Source organism: Apteryx rowi, unplaced genomic scaffold (assembly GCF_003343035.1).
Source record: "Apteryx rowi isolate R43461 unplaced genomic scaffold, aptRow1 scaffold_506, whole genome shotgun sequence".
Lineage (NCBI taxonomy): Eukaryota > Metazoa > Chordata > Aves > Apterygiformes > Apterygidae > Apteryx > Apteryx rowi.
The window spans coordinates 486899-503080 of NW_020450768.1; the positions used below are offsets into that span (position 1 = coordinate 486899).

The 16182-nt window shown below is 37.1% G+C and overlaps 1 protein-coding gene across 2 annotated transcripts; it reads left to right on the plus strand.

The window, feature by feature from the left end:
- The first annotated feature begins 804 nt into the window (after nt 1-804).
- PARP11 (poly(ADP-ribose) polymerase family member 11) lies at nt 805-15460 on the plus strand. Of its 2 annotated transcripts, XM_026079948.1 has the most exons (8): nt 805-966; nt 4321-4449; nt 4543-4663; nt 5833-5908; nt 7455-7527; nt 7615-7745; nt 12398-12549; nt 12979-15460. In XM_026079948.1, the coding sequence occupies exons 1-8, from the start codon at nt 931-933 to the stop codon at nt 13290-13292; spliced, it is 1032 nt and encodes a 343-aa protein (XP_025935733.1). In that variant the 5' UTR covers nt 805-930; the 3' UTR covers nt 13293-15460. The 2 variants fall into 2 exon arrangements, with proteins under 2 accessions (XP_025935733.1, XP_025935734.1); XM_026079949.1 differs by lacking the exons at nt 805-966; nt 4543-4663 and having other exon boundaries at nt 4336-4449.
- The last annotated feature ends 722 nt before the right edge of the window (nt 15461-16182 follow it).

Here is a 16182-nt window from a genome sequence, read left to right on the forward strand (position 1 = left end):
TTCTAGACTCTGCACAGAAAGGCTGGGATGAGCTACATTCATGACTATGGCCCTCCTCAGTAAGAAGTCCTACAACTGCTTTTGCTTCTAGATCTGAATTACAATGTAAAGATGCCACTAGGTGTTCATTTTTCAAGCTCTGAAAGTCCAGCTGATGAATGCCTGCAACAAGCTGCAGTTTTCACTTCCTCTCTGCATTAGGTAATCACTTCAGAGTTGTCACTTTCACTGTCCTACAAGGTGCTAGCGCAGTACCGATTCTTTAAATGCTATGTGGCAGAGAATATATGGCACATATACAGGCACATGTGGCCTGGCCCCTTACGGGCTGTGAAAACTCTTTCTGGAGACTAGACCCATTGCTATCCATGATGACAGCCAAAAATTAAACAAAATAAAAACAAAGCTGCAGGGTACAGAGAAGTGAGGCACACTGAATTGAGCATCTCACAGCCAAAACTGCTACCCATACCACAACGTACTGACAAGACTGCCAGAGGCCGCAGGGCTGACGGGTGAGGGTCATGGCAATGCCACCACGCTGCGAGGCCAAGAGATGGCCACAGTACAAGGTAGGCAGGCAAGGCCCAGCTCCATACGGCCTGTGTCTCCTTCCTCCCCCCGCCCGCGGCGCGAAGGGGCGCCCAACGCAACCACCCCTGCCCCAAGCCTCCTCCCTCAACTGCCTCCCAGGCTCCCGCCTACTTCGCGTCAAATTTGCATACCAGGCCTCGCCCCTCTGTGTGACGAACCGATATAGCCCTACCTATAACAGCTGTTGCTCCTCCCTTTTCTTCTGCCACCGATAACGGAAGCGCTGGGGAGCCTGAGCAGTGACGAGCCCCGAGCGGCCGGGCTCGGCCTGCTTCCCCCCCCCCCCCCCCCCCCCCCCCCCCCCCCCCCGCCACTCCTCCCCATCCTCCGGGCAACATGTGGGGAGCGAGCCCGGGGTGGGCGGCCGATGCGGTGAGTGCGCGTGGGGAGGGGGACGGGGGAAACGGCCACTCCTTTCGTTTCGTTCCCTCTCCGCCTGCCTCCTCCTCGGTAGGCGCGCTCCAGGCTGCAGGCCGCTCTCGGCCCGTCCCGCTCTGCCCCACCCCCTGCAGGCGAGTGAGCGCGCGCTGAGAGACCGTGTTGCCAGGTTGGGCACGGGGAGGCACAGGCCGCCACCGCTCTCTTTGAGGGAGGGCTAGGAGTCAGATGGGGGAGGAACTGTTGGTACATTTAGCTATCTCCCCACACCCCGTCCCTGAGCTCTTACGGGCTCAGCTCTGGAGGAGGGTAGGAAAAGGGGCGATCACAGCAGTGGTCCTCTGCAGAAGTGACAATGCAGCTGCAGAGGGCCTCGTCCCTCTGAGCTGGCTCCTCAGGTCATGGCCTGTACCTGTGCTAATGCTGTTCTTTCTTCTCTGCCACCCCTTCCCAGCACTGTGCTCTCATCTCAGGAAAGTCTCCTTCTCAGATACTTTGCTGCCTAAGGAAGGGCTGGAGTCTCGCTTAGGGCTGCTAGTTGACCCAGCCAGGAACTATGCAGAGTTACTGATTGTTGGCAAAAGAGTCTCCAGCACTAAAGCACAATCCAACAAATGGATGTGGATAGCAAAAGAAAACAGAATAGCCCATCTGGAGGCACCGTAAAACATATTTATCATTTATTTAAAACTTCCTGAGAAATGAGCAAGTGTGTTAGCATTACAGCCATTCAGTTGCAGCACTCTCATGACACAACAAGCATTCATTCTTATTAGAAGAAACTTTCTGCTGTCAGAGTAATAGTTGTGACTTTTACTCAGTTCATGATAACTCCTGGGCCAGTAGTAACAGTGCTAGTAATGGGAGTTGAAAGCTCCTCTGTTAGCAATAACATTGAAATTCTCATTGCTGCATCTTTGATTCTAGTCATCCAGAAAAAAAACGCTAAGAGTTTCTGCTCACTGCACATGCATTCAGAGATTTCGGACAAAAAACTACCTGTTCTTTGTAAATGGAGTGGATTTGATTTTAAATTCATCAGTAAATTGAGCAATTTTGTTTTGAGCATGTGGGATTTGGATTACCTTTCAGACCAGCTCTCAGGTTTTCTTTTTAGCGTTTACGGCTTGCATCCTTCTTCCATACTTAGAAGTATCCAGGAATCTACGCAAGATTCTGACTGGGATAATGTGTGGACTGGAAGTAACATTTTTGGAAGTTATGGGAATAACTGTTTCAAGTTTCTTCCCCCCTTTCCCTCCCGGGGACTGTACTGCTCCCAGAGGAGTATAAGTGTGTTGATAGGTGCAGATGAACATATCCTCTCTGTTTGTAACTGTTCCAAAGCCATTAGTAATTTGAATGATCAGATTCAGGCCCTGAACTAATGTTGGATGGACCTGAGGTCTGGTTATTCTAGTGCGAAAATGAGAAAACTAAAATGTACCCCAGAAAAGTTTTCCTCTTTCTTCTTAGTCTTAAAGAAGTGTAGACTACAGTAACTCAGCCTGTAGGTGAAAATATGGCCTTTCTGCTTAAAATTGAGGCAGTTATCCTTGTAGATTTAAATAATGAAAGTAAGCTGCCAAGACCTTTCAGTGTTGTATGGAGCTCTCATTTCATCAGGCCTTCCTGCTGGAAAGAATGGATGTGCTTCCATTTGTGCTGAAATAGGTGTGCCCTGGGATTCTGCAATTTAGCGATGTCGTGGAGGTCTATCACTGATTTCCCTGTTTTCTAAGCATTTAGATTTGTAGGAGCTTTTGCTAATTAGAAATCATGCCTTATTTGAGACAGTCTCTAGATAATTCCATGAAGCAATTTCTATGATTTTTGAAAACACCATTGAAGGTTTGCTTGGGAAAAATATGGAGGAAGATATTGCTAGAAGAGCACAATCTGCTCTCATTTCCTGCCTCAATAGCACTGGCCAGTTGGCTCATACTTCTTCATCTCCAAGGTGCCTTCTGAAGGTCTCTTGTTTTCTGGGTTGGAGTGTCCAGGAAGCAACTGAAATATCCAAACTGTTAGCTGGAGAATGTTTTGACTTATTTGTGCTGGAGTGTGGTGTTTCACTTTTTGGAAGCAAAAGTTAAGTTGAGGAAAAAGTTGAGAAGAGTGCCAGTCTTGGTTAATCAGTTAGATTGGATGAATTGCTAACTCTTTATGAGAGTTGGGTAAGCCTGTTTCTCTGAAACTTTTTTGCCCTCATTAGCATTTTTACTGTTGTTTATTAACTGGTTTTGACAAGTTAGGAGATATATGCAGGTGGAGTCAAATTCTTTCAGAATTTTCAGGATTTTATTGTTAAGTTGAAATCTGGTGGGAGCTGTTGTGAAGTTTTCCTGGTATAGCCATTGGTTGTCTTTTCTATGAACTTGTCCAGTCACTTTTTGAATTTGCATAAGCTTTCAGGAACCACAGCATACCATGCAAAAGAATTCCGTAGTTTAGCCATCTATTTTATGAAGACGTTTCCTCTCATTTGTTTTGAACTTAACACTTACAAGTTTTGTTAGACATCCCCTTCTTAGTTTGGAAGAAAATGTAATCAGTTATTCTCTATTCAACTCTGCCATGATTTTGTAGCCTTCTGTTATATCCTTTCCTCAGTTCTTTCTTCCATTCTGAAGAATCCTAGCTTTTGTAGTCATTCCTTGTGTGGAAGCCATTCTGCTTGTTTTTTGTTTTTTGGGGGTTTTTTTTGGCAGCCTTCTCTGCACTTTTCATAATTTTACTGTATCCTTTTCAAGGCATTTTCAAGGATTTTTTTCATTTGGGGGGAAACAAATCATCGTGCAGTGTTGAGGAATAATGCACTGTGGACTTAACAGTGACATAATGGTGCTTGTTTTGGTCTGTAAATTTTTTCTAGCAACTCTTAACATCCCATCTGATTTGTTGACTGCTGGTGAGTATGTAGTAGATGTTTTTGTCAAACTATTGGATGTAACCCCAATATCTTATTTCTGAGTAGTATGTTACTTGGAGCCTATTGTATTTATGACTGGATTTGCTCATATGTCCGTCATTGTGAATTTAGCACCTCTTTTTGATGTGACAAAGCCTATAGTTCTTGACCTGATGACATGTCTGTAAACATTTGAGAAAGAGTTAGCTTTGCAAATGTTTAACTCACTTTACAGGTAATATTTTTTTAAACTGGATAAGTAGGAAATAGAGAAATTTTCTTTAAGAAAGAGAAAACAAATATGCCCCTCTGCTTTTTGTTTTTTTTCTCGTTTTACATTATTCTGCTTTTTTATTCCTTGCTGAATTTCTCAAATAGTGCATTTTTGCAAATAGTATCATAGAAGACTTTTTTTTGCATGTGTCTGAACATTGCAGGAAATACTTCAAAAAGCAGCAGAAGAATTTTTTCCAAAGATGGAAAGTGCAGTTGAAGAGATGGATACCTCGGACACCCAGTGGGGCTGGTTTTATTTGGCTGAGTGTGGTAAATGGCATATGTTTCAGGTAACTACATATGAAGTTATGTTAGCTATGATGATTTCCATGTGTCAAACTACTACTGAATTTACCTAAATGTGCTTTTGATTTGTTTTAAAGACTGATTCAAACAGTCATTGCTCAGTTAGCAGTGAAGATATTGAAAGGAGCTTCAGAACAAACCCACAAGGATCTGTTTCTTTTACTACTGCAAAATTTAACTACACATTAGACTTTTCAGGTATGTCTCTTGTCATAGAATAAATTAAGTAATGGGAGGTGTCAGATAACTTGCTGAATGAACAAATCAACTAGTGTATTTTCCTCATATCTGGTGCAAAAACTCATAATTGGAAAGCTCTTTATTGTAAGGTACGCGTGAGATTTTGGAGGCAGCTGCACTGTTAAATTTTCTAGTGTAGTTTACTAATAAGGTAGAATGCCTTGTGTAGTAGCGCTCCAGCATTTTACCTCTGCTTACCTTAGCTGCAGGTAGTATCTAGCATACGTTCATGGTACTGGGAAGTTTGAGCTTTGTTCTTTAACATAAAACAGCTTGTAGGCTTGAAAAAATCTTCCATTCAGAGTCTCTATAAGAAACATTGATGTGATGGAAGCTTTCTGCAAAATACTGGCATTAAAGTGATTTTGTAATTCAGCAGGTGCTTTAAGCCAATTCTGTTGTTGGAATACAAGGAGATACCCAAAACACTTTTCTAGTAAACTGTAAAGAGTGCACTCATGCCATACTTGTAAATTACAGACTATTATTGGATTCTAATGGCATTTATCAACTTACCTTTATCTTATACAGAAATCTCTTCCAGGTCAAAGAAAATAATAGTATTTCAAATAAGAGAGGGGAGTGGGTAGAACAGTGATGTACTGGGAGTAAAGTACTACAGGACAATAGGAGGAGTTTCGTGTTTGCTTTTGTTGAAATGTCTGTTAGAAAAACCTTTGTTTTGCATCTGTAATAAAAACAAAACCAAATACAAATGCTAAACAACTTTACAAATCTCATAGGTCATGACTTTTTGCATTAAAAATAATAGATAGGTATGTATAACTGATGCAGTGCTGTATTTTGCCATTTTAGTTGTATTAAAGTCAGTGGAAGTTTTGCCATTGATGATGGGGGTGAATATTTCACCAACAGTATTCTAACAATAAACATATTTCTTTTGTACAGTATTTGCAGGTTTTGCCAACTGTTACAAACAATGATGATTCTGAGGCCAGTATTTCAAAATGTTTATCTAACATATTGATTTGTTAATTGTTAAAATAGGAATTCCTGTCAGGCAACTTTTGAAGTAGTAATGCTGTTAAGAAAAATGACACTTAAGTGTTTCATATGCTGTAGATGAATTCCAGAAACTTTCATCCTAACTCTTGTTTTATGCTCAGTGATGAAACAAACCAATCTAACTACCCTTAAGCAACGTCCAATAAAGCGAGCTCCCTTTTCTATCAGTGCTTTCAGGTAAGGAAATAAAATGAATTATTTGAATTTTCCTTATTTGAATTTTATCTTGATTCTTCTGAATAAAATGAAACAAAAATATGTTTTATATTGTTTACATTTATTATTTTTTACATCAAACAATTTGAGAGGTGGAATCGGGTAGGAGAGAGCAAGTCAAGTGAAGAAGGAAGAAATTTCACAGGGGATGAGTGAAAAAAATTTTTAGCTTGTTTTTTTTTGTGTTTTATTTTGGAGAAAGTAAAGAGCTTGGGAGAGTGGGAGAGGAATTACTTGTAAGGCATACTGAATATTCACATCCAGCTTGCAAGGTTCTTATAGCTATGCCTGACTTTAGCCCCTTTGGAGTCCCTTGCTATAAATACCTATTGAATCAGAGTTGCTGTGGAGAAGCAGCAGCAAAGAATGGAGTTTTGTTAAATTTTAATAATGACCTCATAAATAATGTAGAACTAATATTGTAACAGTCAAGAAGATTGAGTTATATTTTTTTGCCTGCAGTTGTTTTCATAATTTTCTCTAAGATAATGTGAAATGACAAGAAATTGCATCATAATGACCAGCTGGTCTTATGAGTCTAATTGCTTTAGATTGTAAGTTTCTTTCTTACCTTTTGATCAGTCATTAGATGTAGAACTGTGCTGATGAGAATTGGATGTTCACTAAACAACAAACTGATCTATGCAGTGATAATACCACAGATAACATTGACTATGTGGATTGTGAGATTTTTTTCAAAAATTTCTTAGAAATAATTTTAATTCTGAATTGTAGTCTGGTTTTACTTTCAGAACAAAATTTGACATTTATAATGAATGTTGTAGCAATCTTTATACTGACATTCTGAAAACCTTTGTTTTTTGAAGTGTCAACTGTTACTTTTTCAAGGGATGCTTGCTTAAGAATGCATGTAATATTGTGGAAATTCAGTTTTGTTATTTTGTTTATTGAAGAATTGCATTTGGTACTGTATCACAGTATCCTCTGTTTTCACGTGATGACACTGTTCTTTACTTTCAAGAGATTGATTAATTTAGTCTCTTTTTTATGATTTAAACACTACTATATATGCGCATTTATGTATATGCTCAAAATACACATTTTTGTATATAAACAAGTTCAACCGTAATTTTCAAGCGTATACTTGCAGCATGATGCTTTTAAACACTTAAAATGAGGGCTTAGTTTCCAGAGTCTTAGGCAAACTGTAATTCCTGTTACTTTGGAAAGTTCAAGCTATATCTATACTCCCGTGTTTCTAAATCAGTGTTGCTGACCTTTCTGACTACCTTTTGTAATTTACCTTCTGATCTTTTATTGCATAGATGGTGTATTAAAATTGTTCATTACCATGGTTTGTTTACAATAAGCAAAGCCAGAATTTGAATACAAAATAAGACCTCTTGACTTTGACCTTACCTATTGTCTCTGTGAGAATTAAAACCCTATGTAGTTTTGTATTAGCTTTTTTTGTAATGTATTGTACAGAACAGGCATTCCAGTGAAGAAAGAAAATGCCTCATGTCTTTGATTTTTTTTTTTTAAGTTTCATCTGTGAAAATGAGGCTATCCCTATGCCTTCACACTGGGAGAATGTAAATACTGAGGAGCCATATCAGGTAAGAGTTCGTATGTGAGCTGGCCAAAGACACGTGGTAATCAAATAGTGCATCTCAATGAAATTGTACTAACCTTTTTCTTTCCAGCTTATTCCTTTGCAAAAGAAAACAAATGAATATAATGAAGTTTCTAGTCTGTTTGGAAAAACAATGGATAACCACCGAATTAAAAGAATTAAGAGAATACAAAATCTAGACTTGTGGGAGTTTTTTTGCAGGTGAGATTATTTCGAAAACCAATATTATTTTAGGACTGTTAACAGAGGCAAATACTGAAGGCATGATGCAGAAATATGTCTAATTGCTTTTATTATAAAGTGACTAAAATAATTCTGTTATTTTTTATCAGTTTTATCTTCATTTGCTTACTTGTCATTCCTCTATGATTGTATTCAAAATTTCAAGCTCTGAAACTTCTACATGTGGAGAACTGTAATACTTGTATAAATGCATTAGATGTGGATGTAGCGCAGATCAAACTGATGTGTTGGAAGGTGATGGCATTTATCATCTTCAAGTATCATTCTAATCTAACAAGTTGCATATAAATCAATATTTAATACCTTGATATATTGGTTTGTGAAATACATAATTACTACTTGTAAAGGAGGAAAAAATGATAGCAAAGTTGTCATACTGGCTAGAGCCATTTACTGCTATGGGTTAACATTCCCAAAATGTTAGCTCTGGGGCTTCTAGGGAAGAACCAAAATGAACTGGAATTTTGAGGAATATATAATTCAGCTCTGACTTTGCAGCCATATTAAAGTTAATCGTTCCAAGAATTTTTTAATTAGTGTGCTATGTTTGGCACTGCTGTCATTCTCTTACAGTAATGTCAATCTCTTGGAGAATTTGACAAAGTTATTTTTAACTTTAACATTCCTATAAATAGTTTGATTTGAACTAAACCTTTTTATTTCTTTGGGAAAAGTTTGAGAAGTCCCTATTCTTCTTATGTAGAAGCAATACCCTCTCCTGAAGGAGAATGAGGTGCTAGACTCTTTCAGTTTCATACCATTTTTAAAGATAGGAAGTCTTCGAGCAAGAAATGATTGGTCAGTTGGTAAAGAATATGTGAAAATGCCAAGAGATTGACATATTAGCCTATGGATGTCAGTTGTTTGTGTCTAAAAAGAAGAAATCAGCTTTTTTCAAACTCCTCCCTGTCTGAGTTTCCTGTGCTCACATGTGGTCAGTGTTCAGGATGTCCATGTGGTAGAGGCCTGTGATATTTATAGTGAAGTAAAGAGGAGAAAAATAAGCTTTTTGTAAAATGAACCTTGACAGGCTTGTAGTAGTTGTATTCTAGTTAAAAAAGGAAAAGAATATTTGGGGCTTGTCAAATTTCTCAACTTTATGAAACACATGGTAGGACTAAGTGTCCAGTTAGCACATAATCATGTCATTTCTCCAAGTTTAGTGTGTTACCAAAGCTATTTCTAGTTTCTCTGCTTTTCCCTTTCATATTTTGCTGGGCTGGAAGAACTGGAAGCGCTGAAGTTCTGTTTCTGCTTCTTTCCTAGTATTTCCTAGTCTTAAGCAGTTGTATTTGACGAAAGTTCTCAGTCTCGTCTCCAGGCAAGGGAACATGAGAGTCAATTTTAAAGATGTATTGTGTTATTAAAAATAATGAGTTTAAGTAGTGAAGAAATACTGAGGAGACATATATCAAAAATTATGATGGTTGTATGCTTTGTTTTTTGAAAACTCTGTAATTCATTATTATATATTGAGATATATCATGAATATGCATGAAGAGGTGAATTCAAATTCCTGTTTCGGAGACTTAGCCTTCTGTTAATTGTTAATCTGTAGATATGTTTACATATTTAAATATAAAGACTTATTTGCTTGGCCATGTTTTAACATCTACTTTTCTGTTCTATAGTATATCAGCTTTTAGTTCAAATTAAGTTTCTGTAGAGCTATATTTGTACCATTTTAATGTGTAAATTTTTGAGAATAAGAATGGCAAGCAGACTTTAAACTAGATGTCTCCAGTTCTGAGTCCTCAGTATAGATGAAAAAAAAACCGCAGAAAACAAACAACTCTCCCTTCCCCCATCCATCAAAAACCCAACAACTTTTTGCTTAGATAAGGAACTGATGATCATTTGGAGAGTCTACTAGTTTTCCAGGTTGGACAGTGGGTAGAATTCATGATTTAGGAATTCTAAGTCTATGGATTTTGTGCTATAATATTCTTAAAGTATGAAACGAGGATGGAAATTACAATTTCACACATCATGAATATTACAGTATTGCCATATGACTGCAACTACAAAACCATACTTTTTAGTAGCTGTATCTGAATAAAGGTATATGAAAAGTCATTTTTCTTTAAACTTTTTTCTTTATGGAAAAAAATATAAATGACTACATAACTTATTGCTAGAATACATATATGCAATTAAGGCTTAGCTGCTTTTCTTTCTCTCCAGTTGTGGGTTGTACGTTACCATTCTGTCATTTGCAGTAGATGGGCTTGCACACTGATGAAGAGATTATTGCCCAGTAATATATTACACAGAAGTAAGAATTCCAACATTTTACATTCACTAAAAGTTCTTTTCATGTCCCATGAGGGAAGGTGAAAGTAATAGAATATGAATCTTAATCTAGCATTTTTTGGCTCATGCATCTTAAATTTGGATTTGTAGAAGAAGTGGAAGATAGCACTAAATAACGCTAAAACAATGTAACAGGATAAATACATCTTTCAAGCTGACTACTACAAGATTATCTGTCTCTACTGTTAAATGTACTAATAAGCAAATTATGAGTAATAGCAAGCAGAAAACATTGCTTTGTCACTGAGATTGCTGGCCATCTTTAGAAGGAATCTGCTTATGTACGAACAGCATGTCTGTGGGTATCTAATTTTGCTTTAGGTTTCTCCTTTCTTAAGCAGACTGGCTGTATGAGAGCCTTCTGAGCGGTGGATAGACAACTTTTGTTTTACTGGATTAGCTTATCAGTGCTGGTGGAAAGTGTTAGATGATGTTTTTTGGTATAATTTGACTTCTAGAGATACAATACAGTTATATTCCAAATCAACAAATGTCCCGCTGCGGTGTTTCTGCAGTCTGCAGAACCAGCTTCCTGATCTGCTGAATATAGTCTATTATCAGGTCAGTAATTAAAAGAGCACTGCTTGAAAGGATATTTGCATCATTGTAGAGGTCAAAACACGTTTGTTTTAATAGCTCCCATATTGTTGACTATTTTAAATTAGTTTTATGATATCTAGCTGGTCAGAGATTTGCAAAAGACTGTTACAGAACATTTCAGGTAATTGTAATAAATCTGTTCTGTTCTATATAAAGAAAAGTTACTCTAGGCTACCTTTATACTTTGTCAGGGTTCAGCAGGCAGCCATACAGGGTGCCAAAGACTACTTGAAAATTTTCAAATGATACTCCGCATTGTTGGCATTTGGGTGTGAGGTGGAGCTGTTGCATCTTGAGAAGAGCAGCGGTTAGGCAGGGAATCTTGGCTCCTGGGTTCTGTTGAGTTGCAAATGGAGTAAAAGTTGGGTGCCTGGAACCTCTCTGCCTCTGACAAAAAATGCCACAAATAAGTTTATTAACGACATCTCCCAGATGCTTTTGAGTTTCTACTGCTCCTCTTCTAATTTGGAAGCCATTTTTTGCATGCCATATTAGAACATTGTCAATACATAGTTTATTTCACTATGCATAATGTTAAGAAAAAAGTCCAATAAAACAGAATAAATATATCTTTCAAGCTAACTCCTGCAAGATTGCCATTACTCAATTTATTTATTAGTACATTTAATAAGAGTGATAGATAATGTAATGCCTTTAATATTAAGAATCTTTGCTGCATATCTCTCTCATTGGGCCTTGTTGGTAGACTGACCTCCTCAGACTACATCTAAACTGTACTTCTGCAGTTCAGGTACGCACTCCAGTTATAAGTAAATTGCTTAGTTTGATAAACCTAAGAATGTTCCTTCCTTCTCATCTCCCCCAATGCACTGTGCTTTTGTGGGAAAAAAAATCCAGGTATGCAGACAAGAACAAAGCTATGATATACTCCAGCTTGTTTTTTTCTGGACAGTCAAGGCTCATGTCTGTGAATAGCCAGTGGTTTAGACATAGCTCCAGAGTCCAGTTCTTCATGGATCGTTGTGGAAAACCTAGCTGATGGAAACTCACTCAAACAAAGATTGATGGAAAATATCTGTCCTTTGTAGGAGTGCCATGGTCTTCTGCCCATGAGAGTGTAATATAGGTTGACATGTAATATATATCTACTGAATTTTTTTTCAAAATGCTAGAATCCTCTCAAAGCAAGACCTATCTCTGTTACGAAGCATGTGAACCATTAATTCATAAAACGGTTATTAAATAATCCTGTAGACATAATTTTAGGTAAAATTTTAGGTAATTTTATTTTAATGGATTTTGTTATTTTATTTGGGTCATTATACTTTATAAGCTACTAGTTGATTTTTAAGCCACCACATGCTATCTAAGTAGATGAAGGGAACAAAAACAAAGCACACCATGGAAAAATAATTTTTTTCTTTTAAAAATAAATCTGTAGAAAATGACCGTTCTGAAAATAATGTCAGATGAGCAGAGTTGAAAAAATTGGTTTTAAAAAAACCCCATTTTTTGGTAAACTTAGGTTCTGAAAATAGTCCACAGCATCCAGAAATATGTGATTGTTAAACATTTATCTTAAGAATTTTGGTCTGTTTGAGAACTAGGATTCTCTAGTCACTTCTGAAAGTGAAATTTATACTGTTTTAGGTCTGTCCTCTCTGTAGTGTTTTCAGAGTAGAAACTTAATTTGATTGTACAGATGTTTGTAATGCTATATTGTTTCTTCTCTGTAGGAAAAAAGCTCAGCTAAAGAAGAAAAGAGGTGTCCCCGCTATTAATGAGCAGATGTTATTTCATGGCACCAGTAATGAATTTGTAGAAGCCATATGTATTCATAACTTTGATTGGAGAATAAATGGCATGCATGCTGCTGTATATGGAAAAGGTAAATATTTTTGTCACATGCAACAGTTCAGTAATCTTAACGGTTCAGCATTGTTAAATGTTCCTCATAATGTTCTTTGAGTTATTCTCTCTATATATGTGAAGAGCTGTTTAATATAGCTCTGGTTTTGAGGTCAAGTGTAATTAAGAAAGCTAGGATGCTGTAAGCAATTTAATTTTAACAGCTGGCTGGTAGGACTGGATGGGGGGAAATAGCAAGCAGTGTTGACTCACAAGATGACCTCCCTACTAAAATGTTTACACTAAGAATATTTGGCTCATGTTTCTGTAATCTAATGATTTAGAAAATAATCATTGGATTGCTAATGAATATTAAAGAACAGACATCTTGCATCATTTTCATATCTCTATCAGTGCACTAGTAGTAAAGCTGTCATGATAAGAATGTCATCAGATTTTTTTTTGAAAGGGACCTATTTTGCAAGAGATGCATCATATTCCAGTCGTTTCTGCAAAGAAGATATAAAGCATGGAGATACTTTTCAAATTCATGGTGTGAATCTGCAACCTCATCTGCATAGACCAGATAAAGTCATGTTTCTTGCTCGTGTATTAACTGGTGACTATATCAATGGTGATTCAAAATACATGAGGCCTCCTTCAAAAGATGGAAGTTTTGTGAACTTGTATGACAGCTGTGTGGATAATACCTGGAACCCAAAGATCTTTGTTATCTTTGATGCCAACCAGATCTATCCTGAGTATTTAATAGAGTTTTGTTAAGTTTGAAAGGAGCTGAACTGAATATTTGTTTGTGTCTTTTTTGATATTTTGTTCCTTTCGCAAATACAACAATATAAAAACATGAAGAATGAAAGGACAGAGGTGAAGCGGGGGGGGGGGGTGGAAGCATATGTTGGGGGTGGAGCTGTTAAGTATTTAAAAGACATTGTCCAACTCCTTTTAAAATCTGTAAATAAACTTTACTGATACCTTTTTCAAATGTAGGGATTATAACAAATTTGAAATTGCTTAGTGAGCCTTAAATAAATTGGGTGTTGGTAAGTTTTCAAAGGCAAGATTTATGTTCTGATTTTTTTAATATATTACAAGTATTTATTCATGTGGTAGAAATATGCCTATGATACAGTATGCATATGAATGAAATTAATCTTTTATAAAGATTGTTTTTATAATTCAAAAAAAAAACGAACAGGGGACTTGGCTATGTGTGTGTGTGTATTCTGTAGTACGTGTTGCTTTGCATTCGGAGATCTTAGTTTGAAATCTAAACCGACGAAGAACCCATCTGGAGAAAACAGATGAAAGGGCCTAAAGTTCACCAAAGCTGCTATGTTTAACTTTACGTACTTGGTACTGCTTCAACTATAAATGCAAAATTACAGAACTCTTAGAAGTTGAACTTTGGTTTTGACAGAAATGATGCCCTAAAGTTGTTGTGGTTGTTGTTTATGTATATAACTGTTGAGCTCAGTACTGGGATATCAGTTGTTGAATAATACATTTGGCTTTTATTCCACAGAATTTTTTGATGTTTTTGTTATTGTGTGTGCACATGCATGTGCCTGCAGTTGGCTTCTGTACTTGTGCTGCTGTGTTTCTTGTCTTGTCAGGGTTGAAGAACTCAGTGCTGGTGTACTTGCTGTTGCTGAAGACAATGTTTAGATTAACTTTACTGGGAATAATACAGAGCTAAACCAACAATGAAAATTTCAAAATAAAACATCCTTTCATTTTTAAGAACTTTAATAAAAAGCTTTCAATAACACTGGTGTAGAATAGTTCTCTGTGAATCAGGTTTTGCCATGTAGAAAGAGTAAAGAGACAAGATTTGGGTAAAGACAAAACTTGACTACCCAAATACCTGAAGAAGGAACAGGGGAATATTACTGTGAAATACACTGAAATGTTAAATGGTTTGCCATGAAATTGTGTCCCTAGTATTTTTCTTTGTTGAAGGACTTAGAGAACACTAAGGGTCTAACAATGGATTCTTAAAGCCTAGAAGCTTGCCTTTGACTATGACCAATAACAGATGCTTACTGACACAGTATATGGTATATAACCATGGCAGCTATAGAGTGGTCTTTATTGATCTGCCATGGAATTATTAACGGACTTCTTGAATCAAAGGCTGTATTTAAAAATTATTGTGTTCGAAAGGCTCTGCAGTCTGTTTGACCAAACCTGCTGAAAATCATATTTAAACCCATGGAACTGGAAGTAGAACATGGCTACATATGTATCTGGCATCATAACTGAACACACAAGCATCTCTTTCTCCCTAGCCCCAATATCTCTGCCTGTTAGTGGATCTTGTACAAGTTGGTTGTCTGCTGTTTGTTTTTATTTAAAATTTCATAGAAGCTTTTGCTTCTGTCCCTAAACTGTTTAGGACAAGGATGCATCTTCCTTTATCTTAGCACAATAGGATCTGTGATCCCTGATTCCAGTTGGAACCTTTAGGTCCTGTTGTGGGTGTGATTGTTTGGATTCACTAATGTGCCAGCTGTGCAGAAGGCACATTGCTTCCTATATCTCATAAAATATTAAATAGCAAGTCATGTAGGGAGTTTGTGTGTTACCAAGTCCTCTTTATTTTTATACAATATTATATAGAACATGCACTCTATGAAACTAACAAATACATGTGCTGTTAATACTTTGATTGCTCTTTATTTGTATACGGTATTCTATAGAACATACACTGTGAAACTAACAAATACATGTGCTGTTAATACTTTGATTTGCTCTTAATTTGTATATGGTATTCTATAAAACATACACTGTGAAACTAACAAATACATGTGCTGATGTTCCTTTGATGTGTTTTTATTTGTTTGGAAGTCTGAACTGGGCTTTGTAGCTAAGAAAACTAAAGTTTCTTATAGTGTCCCATGGACACAAAATATAAGTCATACTGAGCTTGATGCCTTTTTTTTTTTTTCCCAGTAGCTTGTGTGCTGGTGTCTTGTTTATTACCTAAACTCAATGAAATTGAATGGTAGAATCTTAATTTGTCAAGTCATGGCACAATTACAATTCCATTCTTTTCTCTCTCTCTCTCTCTCTCTCTCTCTCTCTTTTTTCCCCCCCCCCAAGTGTAGTGTTCTGTTTCCTTGTGACTGCCTTTCGCTGATGAATCTTGATACTAAAGGTATCTGCTTAATCTTTATAAAATACTGAAGCCATCCACAGAAGATGGAGAAACCAACTCTTCAAGATTTGAATAGTATTTAAAATACTAAGTTGGGCTGTCCTTTGTTTGTTTGTTTTTAATTTGTATATTTGTCACTTAATTGGAGTGACCACTGTTATGAAGTTTGTGATCTTTGTGCATTTTGTAGACTGCTGTTCAGATGCAGAAACAGAGATTGATACATTAGACCACTGTATAGTAGGCAGTAGTTCAATGGCAGCAAAGAAAATATTATTTGATGCAGTGATTTCAGATGCATCCTTTACTTTTCCCACTCGCCTGGCTTAATTTTGTTAGATATCTCTTCAAGGAACCTTATCTGTGTGTGAGTGGGGGGAGGGGGTTTGTTTGTTTGTTTGTTCCCCCCCTCCTCCCATTTGGGGCTGTCCTCTTACTTAAAAGTGCTAAAGCAAAGACTAATTTTTGTGAATAACTCTCCATGCAGTTCCTCAC

Bases quoted from the DNA above. Each gene is read 5' to 3' on its own strand.
- PARP11 (XM_026079948.1), top strand. From the start codon at position 931: ATGTGGGGAGCGAGCCCGGGGTGGGCGGCCGATGCG. The intron at 967-4,320 runs GTGAGTGCGCGT...TGAACATTGCAG, and splicing joins CGGGGTGGGCGGCCGATGCG to GAAATACTTCAAAAAGCAGC. The intron at 4,664-5,832 runs GTATGTCTCTTG...TTTTATGCTCAG, and splicing joins CTACACATTAGACTTTTCAG to TGATGAAACAAACCAATCTA.